Here is a 16766-nt window from a genome sequence, read left to right on the forward strand (position 1 = left end):
TAAAAATAAATAAAAGTGTAATTTAAGTGTTTGTATACAAATCAGTTAATTTTTACCTTCAATATATATTATAGCTAATGAAGCCTAGTAGGCTTCAACTGACTCCCACAGTTTACAACATTAGTTAAGAGATTTGTTTTCCTTGATAAAATTTGCCATGTATTGTACCTGATATCCAAAATAATCAATATTGAATCGAAATCGAATCGAATTGTAAAATTTGTGTCAATACCCAGCCCTAGAAATAATCATCAACTACAGGAAAACAAAAAGAATTGAACACGTCCCACTCCTCATAAATGGAGATGCAGTGGAGAGGATAACGTGTTTCAAGTTTCTGGGGATACAAATCACAGAGGAGCTCCACTCACATCTCCACAGTGGTGGGAAAAGGCCAGCAGCGCCTATATTATCGGAGGACACTTAAAGGGATACTTCAGGATTTAGCATTAAGCTTTGTATTAGTAGAAAACCTGTAGTATTTTCGAATTACCGTGCTTTCCACCCTCATATCCCCCTGAGACAAGAGATTTATGTATTTTTTGTCTGGAAAAAATCCTCCGATGACGCAAAAATCGTCATTTTGCGTCATCGGAGGATTTTCTGGCCAGAGGCTAAAGACTACAGCCAGTAGATGGTGTTGTTCCGCATGTTTTCAGCCCGCCCATAGAGGGTTGGATCTCACTCACAGAATGTACACAGTGTCAGCCGTCTTTCTTTGGAAGCTAAGCTAGCAGGCTCTTGTTCTGTGGAGAAAGCTGAATAGTGGGAGAAAGCTGAGTAAGTAGGGGTTACCATCCTCCTTTTCCCGGACTTGTCCGGCGGGCGAGATCGTTCAAAATGTCCGGGTATCAGCTTTTGCGTTCGCGGTCGCCATTCTTTGTTTACATGCACACCTTTTGTTTCAATCTAACTGAATTCATTCCGATAGCTGAATCTGAATGTAGTGTTTACATGAACGCTAAACAAGTGATCGGTTGATGTGCGTTTTACCATTGCTAAGAAAATTCCCGCTCCTCCGTGAGAGATGCGAGACCCGGCGCGTCTCAGTAATGATGCCACCGGCCTCGCGCCGTTCTCCCGCGGCCGTCAGCCTCGTCCTGCTCGCCACAGTAAACATAATGAATGAATGGCGACTGTAGAACGCAAAAGCCGAATCCCGGACATTTTGGGCGATCTCTAAATCCCTGGCAAACTCGTCACATAGGCTAGCCTTGTTGTTTGTTTTCAACTGCGCTCCCTTACCGGTAGGCGTGGCCTCCTAAGGCAGCGAAGCAAGTGCATTCTGGGAGTTGTTGTCTTTCATCCACATAAGCCAAAAATACATTTTCTGGGTTTTCTCAGTCTAGAAAGCTCCAAATTAAAAAATTTCTTCACATTTCTTCTACTTAAATGACCTATTTTAAATACACATTCATCTTTCCAGAGGTGAAGTATCCCTTTAAGAGATCCGGTCTACCCCAGAAACTGCTGGTGAACTTATATCACAGTGCCATCAAAAGTATAATATAACATAACATACTGTATGACATCATGATATGGTAACTGTAATCAGGCTGACAGGTGAATGCTGCAAAGGATTGTAAGTACAGCACAGGATACCATCGGGACCCACTACGAGACCTGGACTCAGTTTACACCTCACTTTGCTTGCGAGCTCAAAACATTATAAAAGACCATCGCATCCAAGTCATCACCTGTTTAACCTTCTGCCATCTGGGAGGAAATACAGGAATATCACTCAGACTTCCCGGAAGAAAATTAGTTTCTTTCCCAGGGCTGTGACAATACCGAACACTGCTGCTACACCCATAATCCCTCACACCTCCTCAGTGTGCAATAATCAAGGTCCACAGAGAGTAACATGTTAATTCCATTCTTGTTCATTGATGTTCATTTTCATCACGTTTACTCATCTCATTTCTTGTTATTTAATCCTATCTTATGTTATTTATTTTCATTATATATGTTAACTCCATGTGTATTTATTGTTTTCTAATATTTGTTGATTTGCTGAGTGAGCATGGTGACTATTTGTAATTTCGTTGTTTACAATGACAATAAAAGCGGTATTCTAAAACATACTGAAAACTATGCAACAAGTAGTGCTGAGTTTCGGTTCACATTCAAGTATTTTAAAGGTCCCATTCCAGGGATTATTTTTATTATTTTATAATGTTTCCAGGGGTGCCCTTATAATGTTAGTATGTTTTTTAGATCAAAAATTGTTATAATTTAAAAATAAAAGGCATATTTCCTAGCCTGATTTCATTCCCTGGTTTGAATGCTCTGTTTGAAGGGGCGTGTCTGCTGTGAGACTTCAGTGTAAACGCCCTCTGCTGTGATTGGCTGACATGCTTGCATATGAAATATCTGGCATTACATGTGGAACTATCTGGAAAACTTTTACTATTACAGCTATTATACGTTTTTACTATTACAGCTATCTGGATTAACGAATCGTGAGAAGTTTTTTAGGTATTTAGATCTATTCTCATCACATAAAAGGTTGCAGTGATGATGAGCATTGAGCAGATGACAGACTGTTGATCGCGTGAAAAAAGATCTTATCATTGCAACGCGGTTTCTGCACTCTCACTAATGATTTCACCAATGCAAACATGAGGTATATAAATACAGTAGAGCTTCGTTGTGCAGTGTAACAGCGTCATTGATTTCATAACGAGGTTTGGCAAGTGTCCAGATAAACTCGCGCTGCGTGATTGACAGCTTGGGCGATTGGAAAGGGATTGTTCTTTGACTGCTTTCTGTATATTAATCACAGTTTAAGTAAGATTATTTTCATCCTACTAAGAGAAACGATGTGAAGTTAATCGCTACTTCCATAGTGAATCACTACTTACTGCTTGCTGGAATATAGTTGAAATTGCCCCCTTCGTCAGTATGAAACGCTGAGAGAAGCCTGCTTGATATTATCCAGGTTAGAAAAACAGTCCGTGGTGAAATGGACAGAGCAAACTAACAACTTCGAATTAAACTTTTGCAGTACCCGATTATAGATAAACATCAACCATGTCTGTTGACATTTCGCCATCAATACGCCTGTGTTCCTGTGGGCGGAGGTTAGTCAAAACACGGTTCTGTTGATGTCACTAATGAAGGAAGTAGAGGGGTGTAGTCCAATCCAGCCGTTTTTTGTAGTCAACTTCTGTTAAATAAAATATCTCGCTTGGCATTGAACTTTGAGCTTTATAATTTTACAGATATTATTTATACTCTAACAACAACATTACACACTAACTAAAGTTTGAAACATGGGATCACGCAGAACGGGACCTTTAAGTCGTTTCCACTGTTGCAAGGAAACTATTCAAATGATCGTGCAGGGGCCTCATGCGCGCGCGCGCACACACACACACACACTGCATCCGGAAAGTATTCACAGTGCTTCACTTTTTCCACATTTTGTTATGTTACAGCCTTATTCCAAAATAGACTAAATTCATTATTTTCACTTACGCTGTCTGAGCATCAGTCAACTGCATCATCATGGAGCTCTGAAAAAAAAAAAAAAAAAAAAGGGATTCAACTTAACACAATTCAATCCAGTGCGTCGTTTAAAGGGGCATATAGCATTTCTGATGTACCTTTTTACCAACTTAGTCATAAATAAATGCAGTTGGATTACACCAAAAGTTATAAAGACAACAAAAAAAACCCTGAAGCAATTACTTCTTCAACAATATACTTTCAGATATTTACATTTTGCTACATTGTTGCTCTGATCTCCATGTTAGGAGGGCCTTGAAAACATTCATGCATGGAAAAATGTTCCAAGTGAAAGTAGTTCAACTGTTTCAGTGACACCATTGCTCAATACTGTTGAAAGCCATGGCAGACACAGATAATAACATCCCTCTCTATCACACACGCAAACACAACCTAGTTATTCCAATATCAAATACTATAGTAGCTACTCAAGTCAACTGTTACCAACAACATATTTTTCTAAGCAAGATGCTGAATTAGTGGCATCTAAGTTCTACACACATACATTACCAGAAAAGTGGTAACAGTGATATAAGCACAATGTAAGTGATAAAAACTGACTCTGAACCGTTTAATTTTTCTAAAATAAAATTATAGCATCGGGTCACATCATTGACCCAGGTTATTGGAAACAGTCTAGACTCCAGAGGGTTGATGTAATCTAATTCATATAGAGATTTTTTTAGATCTTGCCTGGACATACTTTCACTTTCCTCTCTTCTTGTAGTTCTCTCAGCACAGAAATGGGTATGGTCTCCTTCACATCTCTATAAAGTCAAAGCAAAGAGATAATTTCATAGACAGAACACACACGTATGAACGAGTGTATGAGTGAATCATTCTTACTTTTGCGCACAGCTGCCCTGCTGTTGCTGATTCTGGACGGTGTAAAACTGGTCCAACAGTGTTTGAATCTCCATTCGCACAATCTCTTTTTCATTCAGCTGGGCCTACAGATGCACAGGCAAACATTTTTATGAAAAATGAACCTCCTGAAAACTTTCATTAAAAAAATAAAAAAAATAAAAAATAAATAAAAAAAAGAGAGCGTACACTGCTATGAAAATTAATTTGGCAAAATACAGCCTGGACAAAACTATCCAAAGGTGAACACTAAACAAGAGTACGATAAAAGATAACTCCTCCCTCTCAATTAGATCAACAGTTTCTAGAATACAATGAATAAATAATTACAATTTAATTATATAATAAGCTGTGAGCTTAACTGTAACAGCTGTAACTGAAGTGGGAACTGTGCGTGTGCATGAGCATAACCTTTAATCTGACGATCTCTTGGTTCTTGGCTGTGCGCTCTGCGTTGAGTTCCTTCAGCAGAACCTCCATGGTGATCATTGAAGAGCGTCGACTCTCCAGCTCTCTCTCTTGACTCTCCAGCACCTGAGACAGACTCGAGCTAAAGCCACCGGGGGTTTGGGGTGTCTGAAAAAACAGACAATGTTTAACAAAGGCTTCATTTTTAAATTGACTCTTTCATCACAATCAAGAGCAAGCACTCTCTCTCTCTCATACACACCTGTATTTTTCCTTTGGGTGTGGCAGCAGCTGGAGGTTGATTGACAGACTCTCTCACTCTCAGAAGGTTAATCTGATCATTCAGCTGTTTCACCTGTGAATGTGTGTGCACCAGAAATCATTCTGTTATGTTTTCATGCATATTGTGGACGTTTGTCTGATTCAACAAGCTTGTACTAAGGGTACTTGGTCACACTTTAGATTATGGTCCAATTCTCACTATTAACTAACTATTAACTACGACTTTTGCCTCAAAAAACTTTTACTGCTTATTAGTTAGTAAGGTAGTTGTTAAGTTTAAGAGTAAGGCATGTAGAAAATGGTCATGCAGAATAAGGCATTAATATGTGCTTTATAAGTACTAATAAACAGGCAATGTCATAGTAATATGCATGCTGAGAAGCAACTAGTTAATAGTGAGAATTAGACCCTAAACTAAATTGTTACCGAGTCCTTTCACACTGGCAGCTCGAAATAGGGCATGGTTTGCATGAAAAATTGGTAATTTAAAAGTTGTAATGAGCACCTAGGAGCGCATCATGGAATCGAACTTGAGACTACCTGTAGGAGGTGGTCTGAGTTCGAGAAGCATTTTCTCCACACTTTTGAAAGTTGATGAATACTGTTATCCTACCTATACTTGATTATATATTGCATTTTAATAATTGGATTTCACACTGTTTGCCTGCAGTCTAAGACACATCAGAACAATTCCGAGACCCATTTTTGGTTTGCAACACACCAGTTGAGAACCACTGGTTTAGAGTTCATTATTCAAAAATATTTGACTGTTCAATCAGAATCAAGTATCGCAGAGAGCCATCGATAATGACTAAATGCCAGGTGGACTCTACATTAACTCCTACATATTTGATTTAAAAACTGCAGCATGAACTGAGGTAGAACGCAGAAGGGGCAGTACCTGTTCCTCTAGGGTGTTTATATTGTTCTCTTTCTCTGTGTTCAGAGTCCTTGACCTCTCCAATAAAGCAGCTTGTTCCTCCACCACTTTACTGAGTCTCTCCATCTCATCAGTAGCATAGGACATATCTTCCTGCAGCAGCTCCAGCTGTGACACACACTTACTTCAGTTTCGGCTTGTGACAAAATGTTAAAACTTAACCCAGTTACACACATACCCCAACACTGTCAGAAGCAAAACGTAAACCATTACACACATACCTCTACACGGTCAGAAGCAAGACGCCTCTCTGAAGCTTCTCGCAGCTCCTGTAGTTCGTTCTGCATTTGTGTGATGTTCTCTTTCATCTGCTCTTTCTCAGTACAAACTGTGCTGTACTTCCCCTGCAGGTACAACACTTAATATATCAATACAACTTACCTAAAGCATTATGAGCATGTAGGGTATGGATAGGGCAACTCACACTGATGTCAGCGATCTCTCCTCGCAGCAAACACACAGTCTGATCTCTCTCAGCCACCTCACTCCGAAGCTCTCTGGTCTCCTGCATAAACTCCAGCACCACATCCTGCACACAAACACACACATAGTGAAACCCCAGTCATAACATAGCAGAGGAAAAACTAAATCCTATAGTTATTCAGTCCGTCTTAGTCTTGTTTTTCATTAAAACATATGTTACAATAAGAATTATAGATAAAATGTTATCTTGACTTGTTTTCAAAATAGATCTTAAATACATATAAACACATTTAATTGCAGTTACATGTATATTTAGATTAACCTCAATATAAACACCAATATCAGAAACCTATAAGATCATACACAGCAAACAACTAATTGCACGAATCATGATATTTTCAGTATTCAACCTAATGACAGCAATCATAAGTTGCTTTTGTTTATGGTTTACCATGAACACACTTTAAAGTCACATTTGAAATCAAAATTGACAATTCTTATTTTTAATGGAATAGGCCTATTGCAGTATTTTTTTTTTTATTATTTATCCATGTAAATCGTAGTTAATGTAGTACATGTCCCACCTTACATTTTTTCTTGTTTGAGAACCCGTTTCACTTGGATGTCTGTCACAATAGATAAGAAAAGTCTATTGCAACTTGAGTTTCATGCTGACTTTGAGATCAGTTTTTCCAGCTGTTTTCAGAGTGTAAATTTGAGTATTTTACTGAAACCTTAAGTGTGTTTTGTCTTGTTCCATTAATGTTAATTTCGACATATACCACATTCCACATTTGCATTGACATTAAACATGTTAAATAATAACATTAAGTTATAACCATTAACATTTAATATAGCATTAAATACATTTTATACCGTTTTTTTCGTTTTTTTTATTGATACCAATGCATAAACTAAGGTTATATAACCTAACCTTTTTTTTATAGACATTTTTATAGTGAGTGAAAGATTCCTGCTTTTTGTGATCAGTGTATTGCATTCTCACTTTGTCCTGTTCTATCTTCTGCTTGAGGCTGTTGATAGTCATGTTGGCTGAACACACACTCTGCTGTAGAGCACTGATCTCATCACACTGCACAGACACATCAGAACCAAACAGACATGTAGAGGTCATGTAATACAGCATCAGAACATCATCATACAAATAACAAAAGACTAAAATTGTTAATGGACACACATACCTGTTGTTGATTTTTGTTTGTCAGGTCAGTGATGTGTTTCTTCAGTGAAGAATTCTCTTCTACAGACTGCACAAGCTCTCTGAAAAACACTCAACATCAAAACTTCTATAGGTGCACATAATGCAAATTATAAGTGCATTCATTTCTCTCTGGCTCTCTCCACACACACACACCCCAAAAGTATTTAGACACTTATGCACGCAAGAAAAGATGGAGGAAAACTACAACAACAAAACTATAACTATATAGAGTTATATCAACAAGTCCATAATTTACACGCTTCCTCTATAATATCTAATACCAAAATCAGATACATCAAATAATAAGGCGGGGTTTTGACAGATGTTTTCATGTCTCTTTCACTCACTTGGACACACTCTCTTGGTGTGCGGTCAGCTGGGATCTCACACTGTTGTTCTGCTCTTTCTCCTCCTGAAGAGTATGCTGCAACTCCTACAAAAAAAAAACCATACTATACGGTCAATGTTTTGATAATAGCTATGCCTTCAACCACACAATAAAATGAAATATAGACATCTGACCTAAAAATCATTCAACCAAGCATGTTTGAACCACTAGTAAACCTGTATAATAAACATGAACAGTATAGGGCTTTACATACTTGTAATAGTTAACCATGAATTATTCTGATTTAGACTGCTTCACACTGCGTCATAATTTATTCTGGGTTAATTGGGTATTCATAAGACATTTCATACTGTAATTAGCAAATTGATTAGTTACATTTATATAGGGCTTTTCTGGGTACTCAATAGGGGTGGGAATCTTCTACCATCTCACGATTCGATTCGATTCCGATTCTTGAGGCCACGATTCGATTCAAAATCGATTTTCGATTCAAAAAGATTTTCGATTCAAAACAATTCGATTTTATTCATAATGATTTCTAATCAGGTTTCTGATCATGATCTACTCTCATCTGCTTTGCTATACAGAATGACAAACATAATGACAGACATTAAAGTGTCTTTTTCACATTTATTAAGTTCAATTCTCAGGGAAGTGCCTTTCATCAAAAACATTGAAAAAATGTTTTTACTTGGTACTTTTAAAGCAAAGTATTTATGATGACCCATAACGAACTTACTTCTAATACTTCCTATATTAATTTTATTAATAAAACAAATGGAAGTGATTTGGCAAGTCAACTGTAAGGTTACATTTGCCAGCATATGTCCCAACATTGCTGAGAACCAACAGGAAAATAAATGTGTGCTTGTACTAGCAGCATACTTGTAGTAAATTAATACAAACTTCAGCATATTCTGAATCTCTAGCATAGTAGCAGCATTTAATAATAGACTTCTAACCAACATCCTCTTGTTATTTCCAATTAGCAATATAATCCTTCATACTAAAAAAAAAACATTTTGCTGTAGCAAATTCACAAACAGTTTTCGTTCAAAAATATAGAATTATGTACCAGAAGCTATCATAACGTATAATGCTTGTGGACTTATGCATATTCTGAATAATTAGTAACATACAAAGTCGCTCTTGACTTATAGTACACAACTAAATAATAAAGAGTTATGACTTGAAATGTTTGCTGTATACCACAATCAAAAACAGCTTATACAAAGAAAGTGAATGAACATCTGCAGAGAGTAACTTACAGTCAAAATGTAACTTTTTGTGACTGGCATTGCACATTTGGCGCTTATAGCCATCATGCGTCCGTTATGTGCGCGTCTCTGTTATGTGCACGCCACAGACTGTCCGCGCACGTGCACGTCCGCTTCAGAGTTCCGCCTTTTGCGTTCCGTCAATGTTACGTTATTAGAATTTTTTTTTTTTTTTAGAAAATCGATTTTTGACATTTGTGAATCGATTCAGAATCGTCCACGTCCCGAATCGCGATTCATCTAAGAATCGATTTTTTCCCCCACCCCTAGTACTCAAATAGCTTTATATATGGAAGGGGGGGAATCTCCTCAACCACCACTAATGTGCAGCACCACCTGGATGATGATGTGACAGCAGCCAGACTGCACCAGAATGCCCTCAACTAGGGGTAGAACAGTTCATGAAAACAAATCTGAACCGTTCAATTCACTTGTCACGGTAAGAGACACGTGTGTATTGTTCGGGTCCAGCCATGCACAGCGTAACGTGTTTTTTAAATTTTGTATAATTTGGTACAGAGGCGATTGTTACACCGTGTCCTAACCAGACGCGATGCAATAAGATTCCAGAGACAAATAATTTGACTGTCCACACCAGACGCGATGCAACTATGGGACGAGATGTAGTCAATCAAAGAATCACAGCCAATCAGAAGAGCGTGAGTGAGTGGGCTCTCTAGGCAAGCTCCCGGCACTCTCAACTAAATGGATAAGTACATAATCAAGTTCATGAATATTACACCATTTTAACACTATTAAAGTTGTTGAGGTGTTATTGAAACAATCGTTTTCATAGAATACACTTGTCTGTTAACAATGAGTTGACAGTTTGAACGTTCTTGTTCACTTTTATTTATTTAGAAGATCCGAGGTGAATTGTTGCTTTCAGTACGGCTATAAAAAGACAAAATGATATGCAAACTCACACAGACAAATTTGACAATAAGTGTTTTTGTTCTCAGCTACAATTTGTTTAAGGTTGTAAACTTTTTTTGACAAATAAATGAAAAGCCTGTTGAAATTAACAATCTCCCCTCTTGCTGTATTAGAATCTCAGATTTAATTTATGATTGTCACAATAACGTGTCTATTCCTAAAATCAAGCTGCCTCATTCTTTCAGTTGTTTTGAGTACGTGACCTTGAGAATAACTTATTTTTTAAATACTGTAAATGGTAGATTTTAAGGCTATATATGTTATGCTGATGTATGGTATTTCTAAAGTGTAAAAAAAAAAAAAAAAACAAACAAAAAAAAAACATTAACAATGTTTACTGTATCTAACCGAAAATCGTGACCACAAGCCGTGATACAAACCGAACCGAGGATTTTGTGAACCGTTCCACCCCTACCCACAACAAACCGGCTTATTGGTGGAGAGGAGACAGAGTGATGAAGCCAATCAGTATATATGGGGATGATTAGGAGGCTAATGGGCAAATTTGGCCAGGATGCCAGGGTTACACCCCTAAACCTTTTTTTTTTAAGGACATTCTGGGATTTTTAATGACCACAGAGAGTCAGGACCTCGGTTTAAAGTCTCATGCAAAGGACAGTGCTTGTTTCAGTATAGTCAATATACTGGGCCATTAGGACCCACACAGACCAGAGTGAGTGCCCCCTGCTGGCCTCACCAGCAGCAACCTAGTTTTCCCAGGAGTCTCCCATCCAGGTACTGAGACCAGACTCAACGCTGCTTAGCTTCAGTGGGCTACAGTGTGATAGCTGCTGTACACTGTACATAAAGGCTCTAGCGCTGCACATCTTCATTTTATATATTTCTGAATATATCAAGTTTTACCTGAATGGACTTTTTCAGACTATAAAAAGTAAGAATACATTTCTTAAGTCCAGTAGATGTATTTTGTGTCACCATTTGAAATTTTTTCCCCTCAAACACCGAAACTTTTTATTCAACAAGCAGTGACTTTGTGACTGTCTGAAGAATGTAAATATGAGGAATGCAAAGTGGGTGTCTGTTAGGCTTAGCCTTAACATTCTAACACTGCACCAGTTTGGCACCACATTGTGGAGTTAACAGTGCAAAAGCGGTGTTAACCCTGCTCTAGGACAGGGTTTCATAAAAGCTGTGTTTAGAACGGCAATATCGCAGGGTTAGGCACAGGGTGAAAAGCCCTTAAGTGAAAACTAAAACTGTGTGAGTATGTGAATGAATACTGACATTAATCTTGATTTGCATTTCTGAACACTCTCGGCGCTTGAGCTCCATCTGCTGTGTGTGCTGATCCAACTCAAACTGAAACTCAGCCTGCAGTGTGTCATACGTGTCCTGAAGAACACGCTGTTTTTCCAACACCTGCTCCCACTCCAACCTGAGACAGACAAACAGATTATATTGATTACATATTGAGTGTAATTAAGACAGACAAGTTATACTGGGTATAAATGTTTTCTGAGACAGAGAGACAGGTTACAACATCACAGGTAAAAAACATCAATCTGAACACCCCGGTAATCAAACCTCTGATCTACACAGCATGTTCCCTTTCGAACGGTCAGTCGTATTGCGTAGCTATACGCTATGGAGAAAACTCCTTTTTCTCCGAATACTGAAACCTTTTTGTATAATAACGCAGTGCTACTGCACAGCCATAATAGTGCAGATGCTACTCGCAAGCTTATTGGCTGGTCAGTGGTAACTGCACGAACCTATGGCAGTTCATATTGGAACAGGTGGTTACCTTTCTTCAATCCAAAGGAATTTAAATGGACTCCTATAACATTGAGGCATGTCACCCTCTGCCCCGGAGAAATGACAGCGACAAACCAGCTATCATCATGAGATTGATCAACCGAAAGCACAGAGCGGCATAACTGCGCGAACCAATCGGTGCACAGCTTGCCAAGCTGAGTGCAGACTCCACCAGAATTGGCGGGGCATCTGCCTATAAAAGACGCTCGTTTCACCATAGATTCAGATTTATCTCCTTCAGCGACGATCTACGGACCTTGCAGAACAACTCTACTCAAAGCCTTCACCTTCTTCGCAGAGAAAACAGAGCCAGCAGACTGCACCAGACCAGCGCGCTCTTCAACCAGCGGAATTCATCGCGGTGAGCTGTCGCGCTGTTTCCCTGCGCTCTCCGGCGGGCGCCTAAGAGACGCAAATTTCTAAAAGAGCAAGCGACGTTGTGGCCATGGCATATGCAGAGGACAAACACAGCGAGTGAAAAAACGGAGGAGTCAGAGGGCTGAGCATTTGGAAGTTAGTGAGCTCACGCCGGCTCAAACATCGACGACGCTGAGGAGAAGAGTTATGAGAAACTAGTGGCCCCCCTGTTTGATGTTTTGAAAGCTCTCCGATTTCATTAAAAAGATCTTCATTTGTATTACGAAGATGAACAAATGTCTTAGGAGTTTGGAACGACACGAGGGCAAGTGATCAATAACAGAATTTTCATTTTTGGGTGAACTAACCCTTTAATATTAATGTAATCTTAACAGCAATTAATATTTTTATCTTAAAAATAAAATAAAGTAAATCTGCCTGCAATCTTGAATTGTCACCAAATAAGGTGAAAATCAACTACAAATGAAACACCTATGAGAAGGGCACTGAGCACTACCGCAAAACCTTTGTTTTTAATAGAATGCCAAATAAAAATAAATCGTTTTTATTATATTTTAATTTATAATAATATGCTCACTATTTTTTCCCCCTCATACAGAATACATGAGACTTTTAACACATGAAAATGTAAAGCTGCTTTTCTTTTACGGTCTGTGACCTAATTTGAGATAGACAGGTTACACTGGGCATCATTCAAAACCTCAGAGACAGACAGGCTGAGTACAATTATAATCTGAAGGAGATTAATTCAACTCTCAGAGAGACAGTTTCTATAGAGTATGTTTTAGTTTAATTTACACTACCAGTCAAAAGTTTGAAAACTTTTGATATAAAGGCTTCAGCTTAAAATAAAATGTATTAAACTAACACTGGCTGATTTGGAGAAGTAGCTCTGTTTATTAATCCAGTTTTGTTTATTAACCGATAGAGCATTTAACAAGTTCAGTTTTTTTTTTGTTTAAGGCTACTTTTGGATAGTTTTGATTTGGTTAATTTACTGCATAATTCCTTGATTTCAATTATATATAAAATTTTTAGAACAATAGTAAATAAGGCGGAGGTGTGTTCAAACTTGTGGCTGGCAGTGTATTTGATGTGAACGGTGTGTTTGTACTTGACGGTGTCCAGCTGCAGCTGTGTGCTGATCAGGCTGTTGGACAGCTGTGTCGTCTCTCTCTCGTGTTCTGCTCTCTGCTGCTGCAGTTCTGTCCGCGTGGTCTCCAGCTCTTTATCAGAAGACTGAAGGACAACACGCAGATCTCGCACCTCCACCCGAAGCACTGCAGAGAGGTCACAGCAATCACAGACCGATTCATAATTTTGTACACTTGGTTCATTTTAGGAGCCTAAAAGAGGTTGACAAACTCACAGAATCCATCATATTGGCTACTAATTCAACATATTACTCACTTACTGAGCTGCAAGTTCCAAGTCATTATTTCTTCAAGGTGGGTCCCAGCATTAAAAAAAGTTTGGGAACCCATGTGACAAGGAGTTAAGCATCTGAACCACTAAGACTCACCATCCATCTCTCTCTTCTCATCTTCCAGCTGCTGTTCAAGGGTACTGATTTTCTCCTGCAGATGATCCTCTTTTTCCAGCAGGGAGTGTCGCTCAGCACTGAACAACTACGGTTAGAGAGCATCATCAAACCCATTTGCACAAGAAACAGAACACCAGAAAAACTGAACACTATTACAAACACACCTCCTCTGTACGACTGGACTTCTCAGTGGCTTTGGTGACCTGTTCTTCCAACTTGCTGATTTGCTGAAGCAGTTTTCTGTTCTTGGCTTCCTCCTCGTCTAACTGGCCCTGAACACCAAGAGCATGTTCCTGAAACCAAACCAATAAGAAAGTTTAAACAGATTCCCACAATCTACAGTAAACTAATATTAATTTCAGTAATCAAATCATATGATCAACATTTTATGCAATATTATGATTTTTTTTTTCTAGAACATGCACTGATGATTTCCACACTGTAAGAATGCAAAAATAGCTCTTGTACAGTAATTTGATGGTAATCTGTAGGGCTGCCCCCTAATAGTCGACTAAACGCTAGTCGATGAGAAGAGGCTTAGTCGACCAAAACATTATTAGTCGGTTAGTTGCAGAAAAAAAAAAAACCTGCACACGAGGTGGCGAAGTCCGTGAGGGACAGATCGTTAACAGCGGGTCCTTGTGGTAATTACAGTATGTCGGGGAAAGAATCCAAACGTTTGCCTATCATCCATCGACCTCAAATATGCCTTATCATTTGAAACATGTAAGTAGCAACTTTACATGGCCGCTCGCTCTAACGTTAACCTAGATAAATGTGCGCAATTATTAGGTGCATATCCAAGTGTTTGTGCGGAGTGAGGAAGCCAAAGTATTAGCATGCTTTACTGCATGACATGGAGGCCTTTTACTTTTTCCATACTATGGAAGTCAATGGGGTCCATTAACTGTTTGGTTACCAATATTCTTCAAAAAGCTTCTTTTGTGTTCAGCAGAATAAATACATTCATACAGGTCTGGAACAACTTGAGGGCGAGTAAATGATGACAGAATTACATTTTTTGGGTGAACTATACCTTTAAATTAATATAATCGTGATTAGTCAACTAATGACTTAAATTAACGACTAGTCGACTAGAGACATCTTCAGTCGGGGGCAGTCCTAGTATGCTGCTTTGAAACTGCAAAACAACCCTTAAAACAGATTAAAAAGTAAGGTTCTTTGTGAGCACCTGCATTTGCTTGAGCTCTTCAGTGAGCGCTTCACAGGCTAACTCGTTCATCTCAGGGGGCGGCGGTTCACTCTGGATATCGTCAACGTCCATATCCTCGGCCTGTCCATTCAGATGCTCTGGGCTAGACAACGGCACCAGTCGATTTCGCAAGTTATAGCCTTTTGTGGGCGTAGTCAAGATCTGAGGAGCAACAGCAGCCATTATAAGACATTTCAATTTGAAATCATTTTAAAACAGACCAACTTAAAGTCTCCCTACCTTAATGGTCTCAGCATGAATCTTGTTGAGTTGAGACACTTCCTGTTTGCTGTAGGCTTTAGTGGCCTCGAGGATATTCTCAAGGTGTTTGTTGGACTTCTCCAGATAGCGTTTCTCAGATTCCAGCTCAGCTACCTGTTTTCTGAAGAGTATAATGTTGACACACTTGTCAGAATGATCAAATTTTCAGCCACCAAGGACTCTGCAAGTATTTGGGAAGAGACACATGAATGAGACATGAACATACTTGTTGACCTCCTTAAACTCCTCAAAGGCTTGAATTGTTGCTGTGAGCTCTGACTGTTTCTGCAGCAGCTGCACCTTCATTCTCTCCATGGAAACTGATGACAGCGTCTCCATGGTGACAGGGGTGGAGTAGATGGGAGGAGCTAATAATCAAGGCAGTTACAAGAGTCTAAGTGATCTCCTCATGCTTCACATTTAAAGAGCTTTGCAAAAGTCAACTTTTATGTTGACTTTACTGTAAAGCTATTAATTGAAATTTTTAATCGTAGTTAATCTCTTTTTTGTAGTGAAAGGTACCTTTGTTTGTTAAAAAAATACAAAAATAATATAATTATATAATGAGTACATCATAACTAGGGTGTGTGTTAGAAATCAGGAATGGTGAGAGAACATTGTGCTTGGTACATTTTTCGTCTTCAAACCAAACTTGGGTCTTCAGCCGACAGAGTTTAAATCTCATCTGGCTAGTGCGCTTCCCATAATGTTTACGCATTAGGTCTGAATGTGGAGAGTCGGCGTCTTTTGTGACCATTTGAATGCGTTCAACCACATGATCGTTTACACTACTAAAGCAATCTGGTCGAATGCGTTTTCAGCTACCTCTGGAAGTGGTCGAAAGTAAGCAAGCTCAAAATGTTTTAGATCCTGTTTACACCTGTATTTAGCATCGTCCACCGATCGACCAAAATGCATCTTAATCCCAGCTGTGAAGAGGGCCAGAGAGAAGTAGCTTCAGCTACAATGTTCTTAATGTTTAATTAAATCATGCGTGTTCAACTTTGACAACCCTACTTTATACATATCTGCCTAACGACTGTGGCAAACAGTTAAAACGGAGGTTCGAGTTCTTCACCTCCTGTGGTTTCCTCTGGTCTCTGAGCTTCCAGCAGCTCTAGGAAGTTTTTCTCCAGCGCAGTTAACGACTGAACCTTGGTCTCAACGGCAGATCTGACAGAATCCAGAGCGCGCAGGGCTCGATTCTCCTCACGCAGGGCGCAGTTCTCCGCTGCATACCGCATCATCCGTGGGTGGTGTTCCACCTGACAAAAAGAAAAATATTTTTTAGAAAATGTTTGCATAGTTGTATAACTACAACTAGAATTGACTAGAGAAGGACTACATGCCTGCGCACATATATATTCAAAGCGCATACCTTTGG

At 39.0% G+C, this 16766-nt stretch overlaps 1 protein-coding gene across 1 annotated transcript in view; it reads right to left on the bottom strand.

Annotated features, from left to right (window-relative positions):
* The window catches only part of kif15 (kinesin family member 15), a 41059-nt gene that overhangs the window by 12166 nt on the left and 12127 nt on the right, over positions 1-16766 (bottom strand). Inside the window, exons 14-32 of the mRNA XM_081355423.1 lie at positions 16461-16647; positions 15609-15750; positions 15362-15503; positions 15101-15283; positions 14073-14201; positions 13888-13993; positions 13480-13645; positions 11457-11607; positions 7997-8082; positions 7630-7708; positions 7434-7520; positions 6429-6533; positions 6226-6348; positions 5966-6112; positions 5045-5137; positions 4786-4950; positions 4357-4460; positions 4214-4277; positions 3481-3518 (exon numbers count right to left, since the gene is read on the bottom strand). Of these exons, the coding sequence (XP_081211549.1) occupies positions 3481-3518; positions 4214-4277; positions 4357-4460; positions 4786-4950; positions 5045-5137; positions 5966-6112; positions 6226-6348; positions 6429-6533; positions 7434-7520; positions 7630-7708; positions 7997-8082; positions 11457-11607; positions 13480-13645; positions 13888-13993; positions 14073-14201; positions 15101-15283; positions 15362-15503; positions 15609-15750; positions 16461-16647 (2297 nt within the window). The remainder of the gene's footprint in view (positions 1-3480; positions 3519-4213; positions 4278-4356; positions 4461-4785; positions 4951-5044; positions 5138-5965; positions 6113-6225; positions 6349-6428; positions 6534-7433; positions 7521-7629; positions 7709-7996; positions 8083-11456; positions 11608-13479; positions 13646-13887; positions 13994-14072; positions 14202-15100; positions 15284-15361; positions 15504-15608; positions 15751-16460; positions 16648-16766) is intronic.

The sequence above is a fragment of the Scardinius erythrophthalmus genome (genome assembly GCF_964197995.2).
Source record: "Scardinius erythrophthalmus genome assembly, chromosome: 24".
Lineage (NCBI taxonomy): Eukaryota > Metazoa > Chordata > Actinopteri > Cypriniformes > Leuciscidae > Scardinius > Scardinius erythrophthalmus.